Genomic DNA, 16,740 nt, shown 5'->3' on the forward strand with positions numbered 1-16,740 from the left:
TTAGGGGCTAGACAACTCCTTGTCAGGGATGTTGTGGAGGGGATTTTTGGAATGGTTGGCTGGACAACTTCTAAATGCTGCCTCTCAGCTCTAAAATCTGTATCATATTAAAGTACCAAGAGGGATGAAGGTCTATCTTATTCTTAGAGGGACAAAACTCACCTGTTGAGAGAGAGAGGATCAGATTTGTTCTGTTTTTATTTTGGTTTTGTTCTGATTACAAATGTTATACATGTTTATTATAAAAAATTCAAACAATATGTATGTGACATAGAAATCAAGTGTCCAAGAGAACCACTGTTAACAATTTGTTATACTTGCAGGTTTTTTTCTTTGCATGTATTAATATTTATAAGTTTTTAGATGTTATGACATCCATTAGGTTCTGCAGCATTTTCCACTTAAAACAGGCGTACCTCAGAGATATCATGGGTTCATTTGCAGATCATTGCAGTAAAGTGAGTCACATGAAATTTTTTGTTTTCCAGTGCATGAAAAAGTTATGTTTACACTATACTCTAGTCTTAAGTGTGCAATAACATTATGTCTAAAAAACAATGTACATACCTTAATTTAAATACTTCATTGCTAAAAAATACTAAGTATCATTTGAGCCTTCATTAAGTCATAATCTTTTTGCTGGTAGAGGGTCTTGCCTCAATGTTGATGGGTGCTGACTAATCGGGGAGGTGCTTGCTGAAGGTTGGGGTGGCTGTGGCAGTTTCTTAGAAAAGACAACAGTAAAGTTTGCCACATCAGTTGACTCCTCCCTTCACAAATGATTTCTCTGTAGCACGCAGTGCTGTTTGACAGTATTTTGCACACAGTAGAACTTCTTTCAAAATCGGAGTCAGTCTTCTCAAACCTTGCCTTATCAACTAAGTTTATGTAATATTCTAAATCCTTTGTTGTCATTTCAACAATCTTCATAGCATCTTCAGCAGGAGTAGATGCCATCTCAAGAAATCACTTTCTTTGCTCATCCATAAGAAGCAATTCTTAATTCATTTAAGTTTTATCATGAGATTGCAGCAATTCAGTCATATTTTAAGGCTCCACTTCTAATTCTGCTTCTCTTGCTTTTTCCACCACATCTGCAGTTACTTTCTCCACTAACATCTTTAATCCCTCAAAGTCATCCGTGAGGATTGGAAGAAATTGAGGGTTGGAATCAGTTTCTTCCAAACTCCTTTTCATGTTGCTATTCTGACATATTCCCACGAATTGTAAATGTTCTTAATGACATCTAGAATGGTGAATCCTCTCCAGAAGGTTTTCACTTTATTTTGCCCAGATCCAAATAAGGAATGACTGCCTATGGCAGTTACAGCCTTACAAAATACATTTCTTAAATAACAAGATTTGAAAGTTGAAGTTACTCCTTGATCCATGGGCTGCAGAATGGATGCTGTGTTAGCAGGCATGAAAACAACATTAATCTCACTGTACATCTCCATCAGCACTTTGGGGTAACCAGATACATTGTCAGTGAGCAGTAATATTTTGAAAGGACTCTTTTTCTTCTGAGCAGTAGGACTCAACAGTGGGCTTAAAATATTCAGTAAACCATGTAGTGAGCAGATATGCTATTATCCAGGCTTTGTTCTTCCACTTACAGAGCACAAAGTAGATTCAGCATAATTCTTAAGGGCCCTAGGATTTTTGGAAAGGTAAATGAGCATTGGTTTCAACTTAAAAGTCACCAGCTACATTAGCCTGTAACAAGAGAATTAGCCTGTCCTTTGAAGCTTTGAAGCTAGACTTTGACTTCTCCTCTCTAGCTGTGAAAGTCCTAAATGGCATCTGTCTTGTTTGCTTTGAAAATCTGTTGTTTAGTGTAGCCACCTTCATTCATCATCTCAGCTAGATCTTCTGGGTTAATTGCTGCAGCTTCTACATCACCTTGCTGCTTCACCTTGCACTTTTATGTCATGGAGATGGCTTCTTTCCTTAATGCTCATGAACCAACCTCTGTGAGCTCCAAACTTTTCTTCAGCTTCTTCACCACTCATAGCCTTCATAGAACTGAAAAGAGTTAAGGCCTTGCTGTGAATTAGGCTTTGACTTACAGTAATGTTGTAGCTGGTTTGATCTCCCATCCAGACCACTGAAACTTTCTTCATATCAGCAATAAGGCTGTTTTGCTTTCTTATCATTTGTGTTCACTAGAGTAGCTTTTTTAGTTTCCTTCAAGAGTTTTTCCTTTGCATGCACATGTGGCTACCTGTTTGGTGCAAGAGGCCTAGCTTTAGGCCTATCTCAGCTTTAAACACCCTTTCCTCACTAAGCTTTATTATTTCTAGTTTTTGATTTTAAGTGAGAGACGTACAACTCAGAGGTCATTGTAGGGTTATTAATTGGCCTAATTTCAGTTTTGTTGTGTCTCAGGGACTCAGGAGGTCTAAAGATAGGGAAGAGAGAGAGGGAGTGGCCAGTGGAGCAGTCAGAACTGACACATTTATTGATTAAATTTGCTGTCTTATATGGGCATAGTTTGTGGCCGCCCAAAACAATTACAATAATGACATCAGAGATGTCATAGATCACCATAACAAATTTAAGAATAATGAAAATTTTGAAATATTGTGAGAATTACCAAAATGTGACACAGAGACATGAACTGAGTAAATGCTGTTTGAAAAATGGCACAATAGACTCATTCAGTACCGGGTTGCCACAGACCCTCAATTTGTTAAAAATAAAAATGCAGTATCTGCAAAGCACAATAAAACGAGCTGGTAATATCTCTCAAATATCTATCCATATTAGTTTGTATGTAATCCTTTTAAACTAGTAAAACAGTGTTCTTTGTAATTGATTTTTACGTCTGTTGATAGACATGTTGTTTATCTTAGTTGCAACAATGATTCAGTAAACTTTCTACATATATAATTTACATATATGCAAATACAGTGGGCCAACATTTCTGTAGAATGAATTCCTAGAAATGAAATTGCCTGGTCAAATGGAATTACCATTTAATTATTAATGGATCTTGTCAAATTGCCCTTCAAAAAGTTATAGCAGTGTATAATCCTACCAACAGATGTTAAGCAGTGCTATTACCCAATACTAAAGAGAGTATAGGGAATCCTCAGTATTTTTAATCCTTCTCAACCCAATATGTGAAAATACCTAATTTAAAAGTCAAGTACTACAAGGTTTAAAAAGAAAAACATATCAGTCAATCCTTTGCCCAATTCTAGCCATCCCTGATTATTTCAGTGGCAACTACTTTAAACTTTTTTAAGTTGTTTTCTGATACTGACCTTTGTTTTTAAATAACATGATCGCACTAATATATATATGTGTAATTTTTACTTTTAAATATTATGTATTGACTTCCTAACCATGGAAGGTGGTAATTTTCTTATACTGCTACACATATACCCATCACATACATACTTTTCCTCCTCCCAGGTTTTGGTTAAATAAATATTTTGGTAAAATTACATAATAATGTAAATATTATTCACAGCTGAGCCATGTGGTGTATTTGGTCACATTTCCTTTCCTGGCTTAGGATTCTGTTGGAATGTTTCTTATTGATCAGAGCTCTTTGCATATTAGTAATAAGCCCTTTTGACATACATTTTGCAGGTATTTTTCCCCAGATTGCTCTCTGATTTTACTGGTAGAACTGGTACAGACATTTTATAGACTAGATTTATGAAGCATCCAATGGGCTGGGGATTCTGTTATTTACTATTCTATTTGGACAGCACATCTTATTTCTCCTTGTTTTCCATCCTGGGGCATCCAAAGTGCATCTGCCTGCCTAGACAGATTTTTTGGTACTTGCCATAGCCACCAGTTTAGTTCTTAGGGAACTCTCAACCTCACATCTGCTCTAGACTAAAGGTGGGCTCCAGGGAGCAGAAGCAGGGCAGAAACATAGTTGGGCCATTGCTAAAGGTATGAACTTCACCATTACATAAACAATTAATAACACCAGCTACCATTTACTAAGTACTTTATAATGTGCCCAGTATTTTGCTGTGAGGGGGCTGGTATTATTTTTGCCACTGTATGGATCAAGAAACTGAAGCTTAAAGAGATTAGCTGAACCCTGCTCAACTAATGATTAGCAGAGTCAGGATTCATACCCAGTCCCTGTGACTCCCATGTTCTCCTCGGTCTCCAATGATGTCTGTTTATTTGTTCAGTTAGCAAATATTCTTTGATCCTTTTTAGCCCCATGCTAGGGCTGTGATCAGTTAATGTTGTTTGCTTCATGGAAAAACCACTTTGAAAAAGAATTTATAAACTTGAATATTCACATTCCCTATGATCCAGAAGCTTAGTTCCTAGATATATGCCAAGAGAAAAGTTTGTGCATGCATCTCAGGGAGGATATACCAGAATTTTCATAGCAGCACTATATTGTAATAGCAAAAACTTGAAAATGGATGAATGGATAGGTTAGTTGTGATGTATTTACACTATGGAATATTATAAGTTATAAAATAATAACATATAAATACATAAAGTAACACAAAAAATTAACTATAGTTACAAATAATTAATGGTAAGGATGAATCTTAGCAATATAATATAGAGTGAAAAAAGTCCCAGGAAACTACTTACAACTTGATACCTTTTATAGAAGGCTAAATAATAAAACTAAAAACAATAAAAACTAAACAGTATGCTTTAGAAGTATGTATGTGTGTGATAAGATCATATTTTTAAAAGCCAGGGAATGATAAAATCAAGATTCAGGATAAGGCTGATGTTGGATGGAAGATTGGAGGGTAGGACAGAGAAGAGGATGTAGCTAGATAAAAGTAATTTTAGATGTTCCAATTCTAATGTTGGGTAGTGGGTCCAGTATTTGTCATATTATTAAAAAAATAATGAACTTAAAAAGGAAGGAAATCCCGTCATATGCTTCAACATGAGTGAACCTTTGGGACATTATGCTAATGAAATAAGCCAGTCATGAAAAGACAAATATTTGTCTTCCACTTATATGAGGTACCTAGAGTAATCAGATTTATATAGATTGTAGAATGGTGGTTGCCAAAGGCTGAGGAAGAGAGGGGAATTGGAAAGTTGTTGTTTCATGGGTAGTTTCAGTTTTGCAAGATGAAAAAGTTCTGGAGATCTGTGGCACAGCAGTGTGAATATACTTAACAGTACTGAGCTATACACTTAAAAATGGTTAAGATGAGGGGGGATGGAAATAGCTGAGTGGTAGAGCACATGCTTAGCATGCACGAGGTCCTAGGTTCAATCCTGAGTACACCCATTTAAAAAAAAATGGTTAAGATTGTAAATTTTATGTGTTTTTTAAACCACAATGAAAAATAATTTTTAAAAATTAAAACAAAAGTGGTCCATGTGTTGACTAATGAGAATATTCATTAACCAGAGATTCTGATTAATTCTTTTTTTCTCTCTCTCTACTTGAAGTTCAAAAATAAAGGCAAGAAAAAAAGCATTTCCCAAGATAGGGACGTACCTTACCAGATATTAAGATATACCATAGAAATAGACAAATCGACTATTGGAAGAGAGTGAAGATCTCAGAGACAGATCCCTGTATAATGGGAACTTAATATACAATAAAGGTGTCATCACCAGTCAATGAAGGACATAATCATTGCTAAGTAGATTGTGTGGAGAAAACTGGCTCAACATATGGAGAAAAATTAAAATGAAATTCTTATATAACACTGCATACAAAAGGGAATTAAAGATAGATTAAAGATCTAATTTTGAAGGGCAAATTATGAAGTTAATGAAAAATGTGTGGGCAAATAAGGTAAACATTTGATAAATTTGATTATATTAAGATTAAGAATTTTCTGTAAAGGATACTGTAGGTAAAGTTAGCTGATAACGAAGTGGGGGGTTAATAATGATTAAAACAGACAATAGACTAATATCTAGACTATATAAAGTAACTCCTACAAATCAACAAATAAAAGATAGCAACTCCAATAGAAAGATGGGCAAAGGATATGAACAGGCAGTTTACAGGAGAGGAAATCCCGAAGTCCATGAAGCCTGAGAAGAGATGCTCAGAATCATTAGTATTTAGAGAAGTGAACATTAAAACAGCAGTGAGTTATCACTTTGTATGATTGGCTAGAAACTAGAAACTCAGTTATTTCCAAGTATTGGCAGGGATCCGAGGCTGTAGGAACCCCTGTGCAGTCTTTGTGGGTATGAAGCCTGGTACAGGCATTGTGGAGAGCAGCATGGCACTATTCAGTCAGATGGAATGTACAATGTCCTATGACACATCCTAACGGGACATATGAGAGGGTGTTCACTTTAACATCAATTTGGCAGTTAATTGAAGAGTTGGAGGCAATCTGGATACCTCTCTCTGAGTAAATAGGTAAAATGTGGCAGATGCATATCATGAAGCTGTGTACCCGTAACAACTTGTGGACTTTTAGAAGCATAGTACTGAGTGGGAAAAGTATCAGAGATACATAGCACAGTGCCAATTACTAAATGAAAAATATGCATATGAAACACATTAGAATGTCTGTAGAGTGAGGAATGGGAATAAAAAAAGAATCAAAACAACTCCCTGGAGAATGTTGTGTAAAGGAGAGGCCCTGGGATTGTTGTTGAGTAGTAGAAACATGAGCTGTTTGACATTAGCTGTCAGAGCTTTCCAGAAAATGCTTCTTATGGCATGCCAAGACATGATGGAATTAATTGATAAGGCTCTGTTTCTCTCAAGCTGCATGAAAGTTTCTGTCCTTCACTAGTGTTGGTTGGCGGCCTAGCCTTCCATTGGGCATATATGACCACTAAGTGGAGAAACACTAGCTACCTGCTCTGTTCTCCTAGACCAGGTTTCTCAGTGGGGAGACTACTAACATTTTGGCTAGATGATTCTTTATTTCTGCAGGGAGGCCCGTTCTGTGCAGTGTAGGATATTTAGCAGCATCCTTGGCCTCTGCCCACTAGATGGCTAGTAACACCCCTCCCCCAATTGTGACAACCAAAAATGTCTTCAGACATTGCCAGATGTCCCCTGGGGAGAAAATTCACCCCTGATGAGAAACACTGTCCTAGACTCTAGGACCTAGAACAGCATGGATGTTGCCAGCCATGAGACTGATCATGAGCAAGTATGCCAGCCTCCTGGTTTCACTGCGAAAAGTATCAAACTTCTCTCTGTAATTTAGGAGTTCAACTCCAACCTTCAGTTTAAAAGAAAAGAAACTTAGTCTAAATTAACTGCTTTTGGGAGCAAGCAATCCTACTGTGTTCTGTATTTAAATTTCAGATACTATTCTTTTCAATAACAGCGGCAATAATGATAGTAACTTAAACTGCTTATAGTTTGGAATTTATTGATGTTTAAAGAAAATACTTTTCTCATCTGTTATCTCTTTGGAACCTGACAATAAATAGCTTTATAAGATAGGCTAGGGATTTGTCTCCATTTTTCAGATTAGTAAACCGAAGTGCTCCATCCTGAAGTGATTTGCCAGGAGCACAGGGCCAATTAAATTGCAGAGCCAGACATAAAATCCAGTTCTTGGTTAAGTGCTCTTTCCATAAAGTACTCAGTCATTTTTTTGAGGTTTCCAAAAGCTTTAGGAAATTATTGTCAGTTCTGCCATAGTCATTTCTGTTTTTAGCCCCCCTGATAATTTCCTTTAATGACTTTTCCTAAGTCCTTTTCTTGGATTTCAAGTATTTTCAAAACTATCCCCCTTTACTCTATATTGTCTTGCCTCCTTAGTCTTTCTAGTTTACCCCCCAACTTAGTGAGTGATGCCGGGAGGCAGGACTTGGAAGACCAAAATTCTGGATTGGAAACCTAGACCAGGCCAGACTTGCTGTTTGGCTTCTCGGTAGCTCAGTTTTCATCATCTAGAGAGTCTAATCTTACTCCCTCCATAGTTCCCTCAGGGATGTTAAGGGAAGGAGTAAGTTTATGCCTGGAAAAATATCTATCCTATTTTTAAAGATCTCTAAGGAGCTTTCATCATCTCTGTCTGTTACCAAATACAGTATCTTTTCAGACTCCTATCCCCTGAACTGCCGTTCCCTCCTGGAATGGATGAGTGGCAAAATCTCCTACCTTGCAGTCTTTAAACTACTATAGATTTTTCTCAGACCAAGACATTAAGAGGGTCACCAGACTGTATGGCTCTCCTGAGAATATAATAAAAACTCCTAAGTGTGATCAGCTTCCTTTGAGCCATCCCTGCCTTGTTAGGCTCATTTCTCACACTTCCCTCAAGCCTCCTAGGTTCCCTCAGCCTGGAACACTCAACATGATGCCTTTCTCCCCCTGCACCTGCTGGGCCAACAGGATAGCCTTCCTTGGTTCCTCCACGTTGAGTGAAACGCCTCTACTCTACTTTCTTGGCCACGAGGGCCGACTCCATTATAGCACTTATCATTCTGCACTAGATGGTTTGTTTCCCCTCAGTAGCCTTAAGTTCTTGAGGAGGTTTTGTTTTTTTCTCTCTGAATTCCCCAGTCCTTAGCATGGTGTCCAGTAAATGCTCAGTAAGTGTTGTTAGATGACTGCTTGACTGACTTGCCTGGAGAGAAGACGGGGTGGGGTGGGGATACGTAATTTTAGGTATTAGGAAAGTAGTCATAAGAAATAGATAGTAAATTTACTCTGTGCTTCTCTGAAGGATAAGAGTTAGATTCAGAGGCAGAAGGGAGACAAAGGCAGATTTTTCAGGTCAGCATCAGGGAAGAAATGTCTAGCACATCAGTTATGATTGGAATGCCTGCTTTACATGGTAAGGTTGACCGTTTGCCAGGGGTGTAGTAGGAGGTAATTGCCAACCAGGTTTCTGCCCTGTAGAGTATCCAGCAATACGTGGGGTCTTACTGGGTCACAGAAGCTATGCTGACTGTATCTGCTTGCTGGGCCTCTGGATGATCTTAAGATAATAGCCACGCCTTCCTGTAGTTTTGTCCAGGTCTAACATCCCAACACCTTCAGTTCTTTATGTAATTTGGTTTCCAGACCTTTTTTAATCCTGGCTGCTCCCTTATGGTCATGCTTATTCGTCAGTGTTCTTTGTACTTTGTGATTCTAAGACCTGATCTCAGGATCCAAGGATGCTTTGACAGAGCAGAGAATGGTAGAGCTGCTGCCTCCTTCATTCTGAGTGTATTCTTAGTTATGCAGCATAGATTGCCTTGGCTTTTTTGGCAGTGACTTTGTTGACATATTCCCTGGCGATCTGTGGTCAGGAGAAACCCCTAGATCTGATCTGTGTGAGCTGCTATTAAGCCATTCCTTCCCCATCCTGATCTTGGTAGTTGGTGAGGTTTTATCCTAAGGTTTTGGTTCTTCATTTCAGCTTATCAGGTGTAGCTCTCATGCTACAAAGCTCTAGAAATGAGCTTTATCATTCTGGATCTCATTTTTTCTGTTTTCCGTGTTCACTGCCTTGCTCCTCTCCCCTTCCCTAGCTTTGTGCTATCCACATTCGGTAAGTAGATCCTTTGTATTTCCATCCAAATCATTCATGAAAACATTGACCAGAGCTGTAGAGCATATCCCAGACACCTTTCTCTGTCCATTTATCAGTATTTTTTTTCAAATACTTTCAAGCTGTGAATCTCTTACTTTGTTCTACTACCTGGACTTATAGTTTTCATTTCATCCTCAATACTCCTTTTCAGTCAAGCATGGTGAGTGATCCCCGCCCTGACAACATAGGGAGATTCAGAAATGACGAAAATACTGAAAGTCAGAAGTGCCAAGCATCAGCACACTGTCGGGGTGCTGGTGCCCAGGGAAGGATGTGATCTGGGAGCTCTCTTCTGACTTTTCATGAATTATAGTATCTGAGATGAAAGAAATCCAAAAGCAAGACAATCCATTTAAATATGGGCTAGCTTTTACTGTTAACATTGAACACATCATCCCAGCTGTGTAGCTTTGTGGGGAGATAAGTGAGATGTTGCTATTCTACCTTCCAGATCACAGAAGCTGGGACTGTCCCTCAACAAATATTTGCTGAACAAATCAGTGGGTCAGGTTCAGGCTAGTCTTCACTTCAACTTTATATTTGCAGATTTGGGGAAAGAAGGATGAATGGCTTACACACACGCGCCCTACCAGAGCCTCCTTCAGAACCAGCCAGAGCTCTGCCTCTTCCACTCAGTCTTCCCTTGACAGCTCCTGCCCACACATCTCTTCTCTGAACTCCCATAGGAATGCTTGATGCTTTGTGTGGCCACCCACTTCCTGAGTTTATGTCTCATCACCCCAAATCCTGGAAGAGAAGTTAGGGCCATGGCTTCCCATTATTTTGTGCCTTCCACAGCATCAAGTACTTGATTGAACAAGCTGTTGAACCAAATGTGTTGCCACCAGATGGCACCAGAGTCCCTGCTGTTCTGAAAATCTTGTGTAACTTTCACTTAATTGCCAAGCTAGCCATTAAAAATGCCTTCCTTAGTGAAGAAGCTTTAACTTATTTATTAAGCAAAATGCCAATGAATACTATAGTAGACACAAATAAATTTACCAGGCAAAGTTGTAACTGACCATTTTCCCCAGGGTAGACTATTCTTTTCTCCCAGTCCCTCTGCCCTGCCCCTTGTCAGGCACTGGGCTTCCACCCCAGCAGCTGCTTTCCAGGCCATGAACAGAATCTGGCTTTCAGGCCTCACTGATGGAGAATGCCTTGATACCTGAAAGTGGCCTCAAATTCTTGGTTTGGGTTTTGGGATCGTTTATTTTTCCCGGAAAGGGCAAATTAAACATTATAAAGAAATTGCTGTAATCCCACCACTTTAATATGTTGATTATTTTGGTTACCTCATTGCAATCTGCTCTCTTATATATATGACTTTATGAAGTCTCGATCATGTGAAGCACAGTAAGAGCTCTCATTCACTGAATGATTACTGTGCAGCTCTGCTTGTGGTTTTATATACATTGCTTCCATTGAAATATAAGAGCTCTTATGTTGCATCCTTACATTGTATTTATTATATCACTTACATTGAATGCTTACCTCATTAGGCACTGTTCTAAGAGCTTTCCATGCGTTAATTCACATAATCTATACTCTCATCTAGCCTACTAAGAGTAGATATTGCTACCCTCATTTATAGTTCGGAAAACTGAAGCTTATCAGAGTTAAGTGACTTGCCTAAGGTAACACAGTAAATAACTATTGGGATTCATGTCTCGATCTCTAGTTCTAAAATCTCTGGTCATTTCCCTATATCATTCTACTTTGTTCACTTTTTGTTTAATGATTTCTATTTGTACTTTAGAAAGGGTCTGAAGATTCATAGACTCATTAAAATAAGGGTTTGGTTTATGTTACTCTCCTGCTAGATTGTGTTCCTTGAGGACCGAGATTAGAGGTCATGTTTATTTCTACGTTCCTCTTCCCATCAAATGCAAAGTAAATACTTGATGGATAAAAGAGTGAATGTTGCCTTCATTCTTCCATGAGATCTGAGCTACAGGGCTGCTTAACAGAACCTTAGCCTGCTAGAACTTTAATGGGCTTGAAAAATCAAGTCAAACCCTTCCTTTATTTAACAGGGAAGGCCCTTCTTAGGATGACCCTGTGAGTTGGAGGCAGAACAGAGCTAGAATCCAGGTCTTCTGGGCTTCTACTGGGCCATCTGGTTTCAAAGAGCCTAATCCTGTCCCTAAATTCCTCCCCTCCCCTCCCCTCTTCTCTTATCTTTCATGATGTGTAAGTTGAGTAGCTTTACACCCTTGAAGTTTCAAGCCTGTAAGTTACAAAGCAAGGCAAGATTTTTCATTCCTGTTACCCTGATGCCCAGATTTACTCCTGATTATATCTTTGTTCAACTCAGGATAGAATCCGGGTCCTCTGCCTCTCACTGCACCCAAAATATGCAGAGCTGCAGCTCACACAAGGAAAATTACCTTGACTGGATTCCCCCAGAACTATTGATGGTTGATAGGGAGTGGGAAAGAGGCTTTAGGACAGTCTGGTAGTTTTCATGCAACAGCCAAGTTTTTGGAAAAGCTGGAAGGAGACCAGGAATTCCTGCTCTTTCTCAGAGAGGACACGTGATTTAATTCTTCTCTAGTCTCTGGGACAGCTGTTTTGTAAACACCCTGTGAGCCTATGAAAGCAAGAGGTCTGAAGGCTAAAGACCCTGCTGCCCTTCTTTCTGCACCCACCTTCCTCTCCCCTCTTTTAGTGTCACGATTCTGGTTGTCTTATCCCCTAGTTTAAATAATCTGCAGCTGTTTATTGCAATGTCTTTTTCTGATTTTCTCCCAGTGTGTCTTAGAATGTCACCTGGGGCATTATTTGGGTAGCCATTTGTTAGTACATCCTGGTGCTTCCACACTTTTTATGTAAGGCCAGAAGTATTTTAGAATGCTTCACTCAGAGAATTAGCTGGGGCTTCCTGTACAGGAGAGTTGGTACTGAGGCTACATTGCTCACTGACCAGTGGGCACACACAAGGGAAGCTCTAAAGCAAAGTGGCCACTAACCGTTCTCTTGCATTGTCTTTTTTTAAATATGTAAAATAATAGTAATAAAAAGCCAAAAACTTTTTCTTGCCATAGAGCAGTCTATAAAAGAGTAGTAGCTGCAGACAGCTAAACACTAAAAAGATGCCTTAGCCAGTCCCATGGGGCTGTTGAACATTTGAAATGCAGCTAGTCTGTTTTGAGATACCCTATAATTATTAAAAAAAAAAGTTGAATTTCAAAGTCTTAGAACAAAAGGAAAAAGTAAAATATTTCTCAAATATTTCACATTGAGTACATGTTGAAAGGTAATATTTTTGACACATGGGTTAAATAAAATATTAAAATTAATATCTGTTTCTCTTTATTTTTTTAAACATAGCTACTAGGAAACTTTAAATTACATACATGACTCACATTATATTTTGACTGGGCAGCACTAGTCTATAAATGCCCAAGAGTAAATACTTTCTCAAAAGTTTTCTCTTTTATGGAACTTCAGGACACTAGCTACTATTTCCCTCTCTATAGTCACCCACCTATCCTCCTTTTAAAAAAAATGTTCTTGAGGGGAGAGTATAGCTTAGTGGTAGAGGGCATGCCTAGCATGCACAAGGTCCTGGGTTCAGTCCCCAGTACCTCCATTAAAACAAACAAACAAACAAACCGAAATACTGCCCCCTCCTCCCAAAATGATCTTTAATTTTATTTGATAACATCAGGAAGAAAGTCTCCATTAAGTGCTAGATATTGTCGTTGTTGTTATTATTATTATTATTATTATTATTATTATTTTTTTAACACCTGCTACTCACCTGAGAAGAGTGATATCTAGTGAAAACTGGGTGGTTGGGGGAAGGCGTTAGGAGGCAGTGGAGCAGAAGACTGGTGATTAGTCCAAACTTCTGACTTAGAATTGTTTTATACACTTGGAACTCTTCAGCTAGCAAGTCTGAGGTAAAGATCTGGAGGAGGAAAAGTAAAACAGACACTCCCTAAAACAGAAATGTGCCTCCCTCTTAGGGCTCTAGTCTTGCTTTCCTCTCATTTATGTAAATTCATTGAGGATCTGTCATGTGCCAGACAGTTTCCTAGCACAGAGGAATCAGATGAGTACAGCCTCGTCACTGCTCTCAGGGAGCTTACATTAAGGAAGAGAATGAGTTCGAATCTAGTCTCATACTCTAGGTAAGCACTATAACAATGTTGAAAAAGAAAATGCTTTTGAAGTACTAGAAAGTCTGACTTATTTTGCCTGGAAAGGAGACCAAAGGCTTCATGTGTCTTGGATGTGGTATTATCAGGCCGAAAGATAGATGGAAAAGATGTTTTAGCCTGAGGAGGACAACTTCACTACAGGCAAGCGGAGTGATCGAAGGTGGTCCTTGAAATAGTAGTTTAGAGCTCCACTGTGGGAGATTTGACAGCCTGTCTGAGGATGTTGGATCTTATCCTGTAGACAGGGGACCCTTAGAGGATTCTAAGCAGGAGAATAACATGTTCAAGACTGGATGTGCTCCTGGGAAGGATAGAAGGGAAGGGAGAAACTGAAAGCAAGGAGACTTAACAAAGAGGTCGTGGTCAGCCAGGTGAGGGTCAGCAAGGGCTCAAGTGGAAAGGGGAGAATATGTACAGTAAACAATTGGGTGGGGGATAAAAGGTTGGTGTCAGGCACAGTCCCAGGCTCCTAATTTGGGTCACTAGGAGGTGCCTTTATCCAAAACTGGAAATGTAGGAGAGGAACAGGCTAAAATGGAATAGACACGATGCTCTCTGGACCTGCGGATAGAGCTGCAGAGGGAGCTGGCTGGAGCTGAAGTGCTTGTGTTTGTGTTTCAGATGGTGACCCTCTTTCAGATGTGGGTTGTTCCCCTCTATTTCACAGTGAAGCTGCACTGGTGGAGGTTCCTTGTGATCTGGATCTTGTTCTCCGCCGTCACGGCCTTTGTCACCTTCCGAGCCACCCGAAAACCACTAGTACAGACAACCCCAAGGTGAGAGTTTGGGTGGTGGGTAGCGGGAAGGAGCTAGGTTTCCCAAAACTGATGGGTTGGGATGTGTGGGAGCGGGGCAGGTTTAGTTTGAAAAAATTACAGCTTTTGTCTGCCAAGATTACTTGGCTCAGGGTCCCACCAAAACAAGCTGATTGGGAGACCTCCTGCCCCATTCACAGATTAAAAACCCCAAGTATTTCCCTGTAACTTACCTTATGATTTCTATTAAGGTCTATTTATATTAAAAGCAAACAAAATAAGTAAGCAAATCCTGGTCATTGTGGTCTCATTTTAAATGTTATTTTCTTTTGTGAACCTTTCTCTGATCTCTAAATTAGATTTTCTGTTGTATTCTTTCATAGTGGTCTATAGTTTTTCCTTGTAGAACTTATCACAGTTCACAACTAAATATTATTTTGAGTATCTGTCTTCTCCACTAAACTAACTGTGAGATCAGGAGCCACACCTATTTTGTTTATCACTGTATATCCAGGCCCTGTGGCACAGGGCCTGGCACATAGTAGCCTATTCTATGAATTTTTGTTGAATGAATGAATCTCAGCAAATTTATAATTTTCCAATAAACAATACTTCCTTCTTGGGTCACAGAGCAGCCTCTGCCTGTATAATTCTTTTGTATTTCCAAATGCATTTCCCATTTGATCCTCTCAACCAACTTGTGAGGTCATTTAATCTGTACCTGACAGGACAAAAAGCGAGATTTTTCTCATTCATTCATTCAGCAAGCACCTGCTTCGTGTCAGGCCCTGTGCTGAGCACTGGGGATACAGAGCTGGGTAAGACATGGTCCCTGCCCTTAATGGAGGAGATGGACGAGAAAGCAGCTGTCTCAGTGCAGTTGGTAAGTGCTGTGAGACATGCGTGTGCAGGTCCAGAAGGGCCTAACAGAAGAACTGGCCAGCCTCAATGTTGTGACTGCCTCATCCAGAGTCTTCCAAATTGCAGCTTGCTCTTTTTCCCATGCCTTGTATGTTCCACTTTACTGTAAGCCTTTCTTTGGCCTTCTGTGTTTCATTGTTCAAAGGTAAATTTATTTTCAAGGTGAGGTCGGTGATCCAGAAGCCCGTCTCTGGCTGGGGTAGCCTACTTTATGTTAAGAGCCATTAGAGGATCTACAGGCTCTGGAGCCAGATGGGTGTGGATTGCAATCCCCAGCCCTGCCACTTGTTAATTATATGGCCTGTATGCCCTTTTTTGAGCCTTGAATTCTTTATCCCTAAAAGTGTGACAATAATTGCTACCTCACATAGGCTAATATGGCGAAAAAGTGTAATAAGCATGTAAGGTCATCAAGTAACACACGGTTTCAACTTCTAGCTAAAATGCCTAAAAATGTGTCTATAACATGGGAGGTTTTGATAATAATAGCAACTAACATTTGATAGTGCTTTACAATCTCAAAGCACTTTCATAAACATCCACATTTATTCATGCAGCATTTATTGAGCATTTATTTATTATATACACCAGGAAATGGGCTCTGTACAATCTAACTAGAAAGGTAGCAAGGATTTTTCTCTTTTACAAATAAGTAAACTTGTCTCAAGGATGAGATGACTTTTCTGCGGTTGTTACTCAGCTACTAAACCTCACTTAATCCAGATTCTACCTAAAATTCCACATCCTTTCTGCTGCATCTCACTCCCATCTGATCAGTACAAACGCTGGATAATGGAGCTGTCTGTGGTCTTTAAGTGCAGGCACTGCAAGGTGTTTGGGGCACTTCGCTAGCCTAAGAAGCCATTGCCTCTTGCTTAACCAAAGCAGGGAGGCCCCAGCAGGGAACTTGAGCATCCTCCCTGGGGCCAAGCAGGGCTGGTGATAACCTAATTGGCTCTTAGGAGCCAGGCAGATTGTGGAATTGCTCCTTAATTCTCCTCACTGGTAGAATAGTGGCCCCTGATATCAGGGACCTACCTCCATAGCATTTAAAAGACTGGTACATTCTGGGAACCATCTTTCCTCTCTGAACCTAGCTGCAGTCAACCAGCCAGATTCTACACCTCTTTTTATTGGATCCTAGGGAGCTCAGCTCCTCCTTCAGGAGCATCGCACAGCCCACACCACCCCACTGCCACCATCAGCCACACACATCCAATTCAAAGGCGGTATTTGAGTGCCTCCTTCCTTATCCCTTGTCCTCCAGTAGGGAAAAAAAAAAGTCATTTTGGGAATCTTGCACGATACTACTACACCAGTGGCGCTGTTGGAAAAAATATCATTTTGAAAGAAAATTCATTAGACATCATTCATTTTGTTGCTGGCCTATGAATAGGAGCAAAGCAGTATTCA

The 16,740-nt window shown here is 39.6% G+C and overlaps 1 protein-coding gene across 10 annotated transcripts in view; it reads left to right on the forward strand.

The window, feature by feature from the left end:
• LOC105083277 (E3 ubiquitin ligase RNF121) overlaps positions 1-16,740 on the forward strand; it is an 87,135-nt gene that overhangs the window by 31,505 nt on the left and 38,890 nt on the right. For 9 of the 10 annotated variants that reach the window (XM_074372553.1, XM_010973063.2, XM_074372562.1 and 6 more), the window contains one exon: positions 14,273-14,427. In XM_074372553.1, the coding sequence (XP_074228654.1) occupies positions 14,273-14,427 (155 nt within the window). The remainder of the gene's footprint in view (positions 1-14,272; positions 14,428-16,740) is intronic. The other variant, XM_074372560.1, reaches the window with a different exon arrangement.

The sequence above is a fragment of the Camelus bactrianus genome, chromosome 10 (assembly GCF_048773025.1).
Source record: "Camelus bactrianus isolate YW-2024 breed Bactrian camel chromosome 10, ASM4877302v1, whole genome shotgun sequence".
Classification (NCBI taxonomy): Eukaryota; Metazoa; Chordata; class Mammalia; order Artiodactyla; family Camelidae; genus Camelus; species Camelus bactrianus.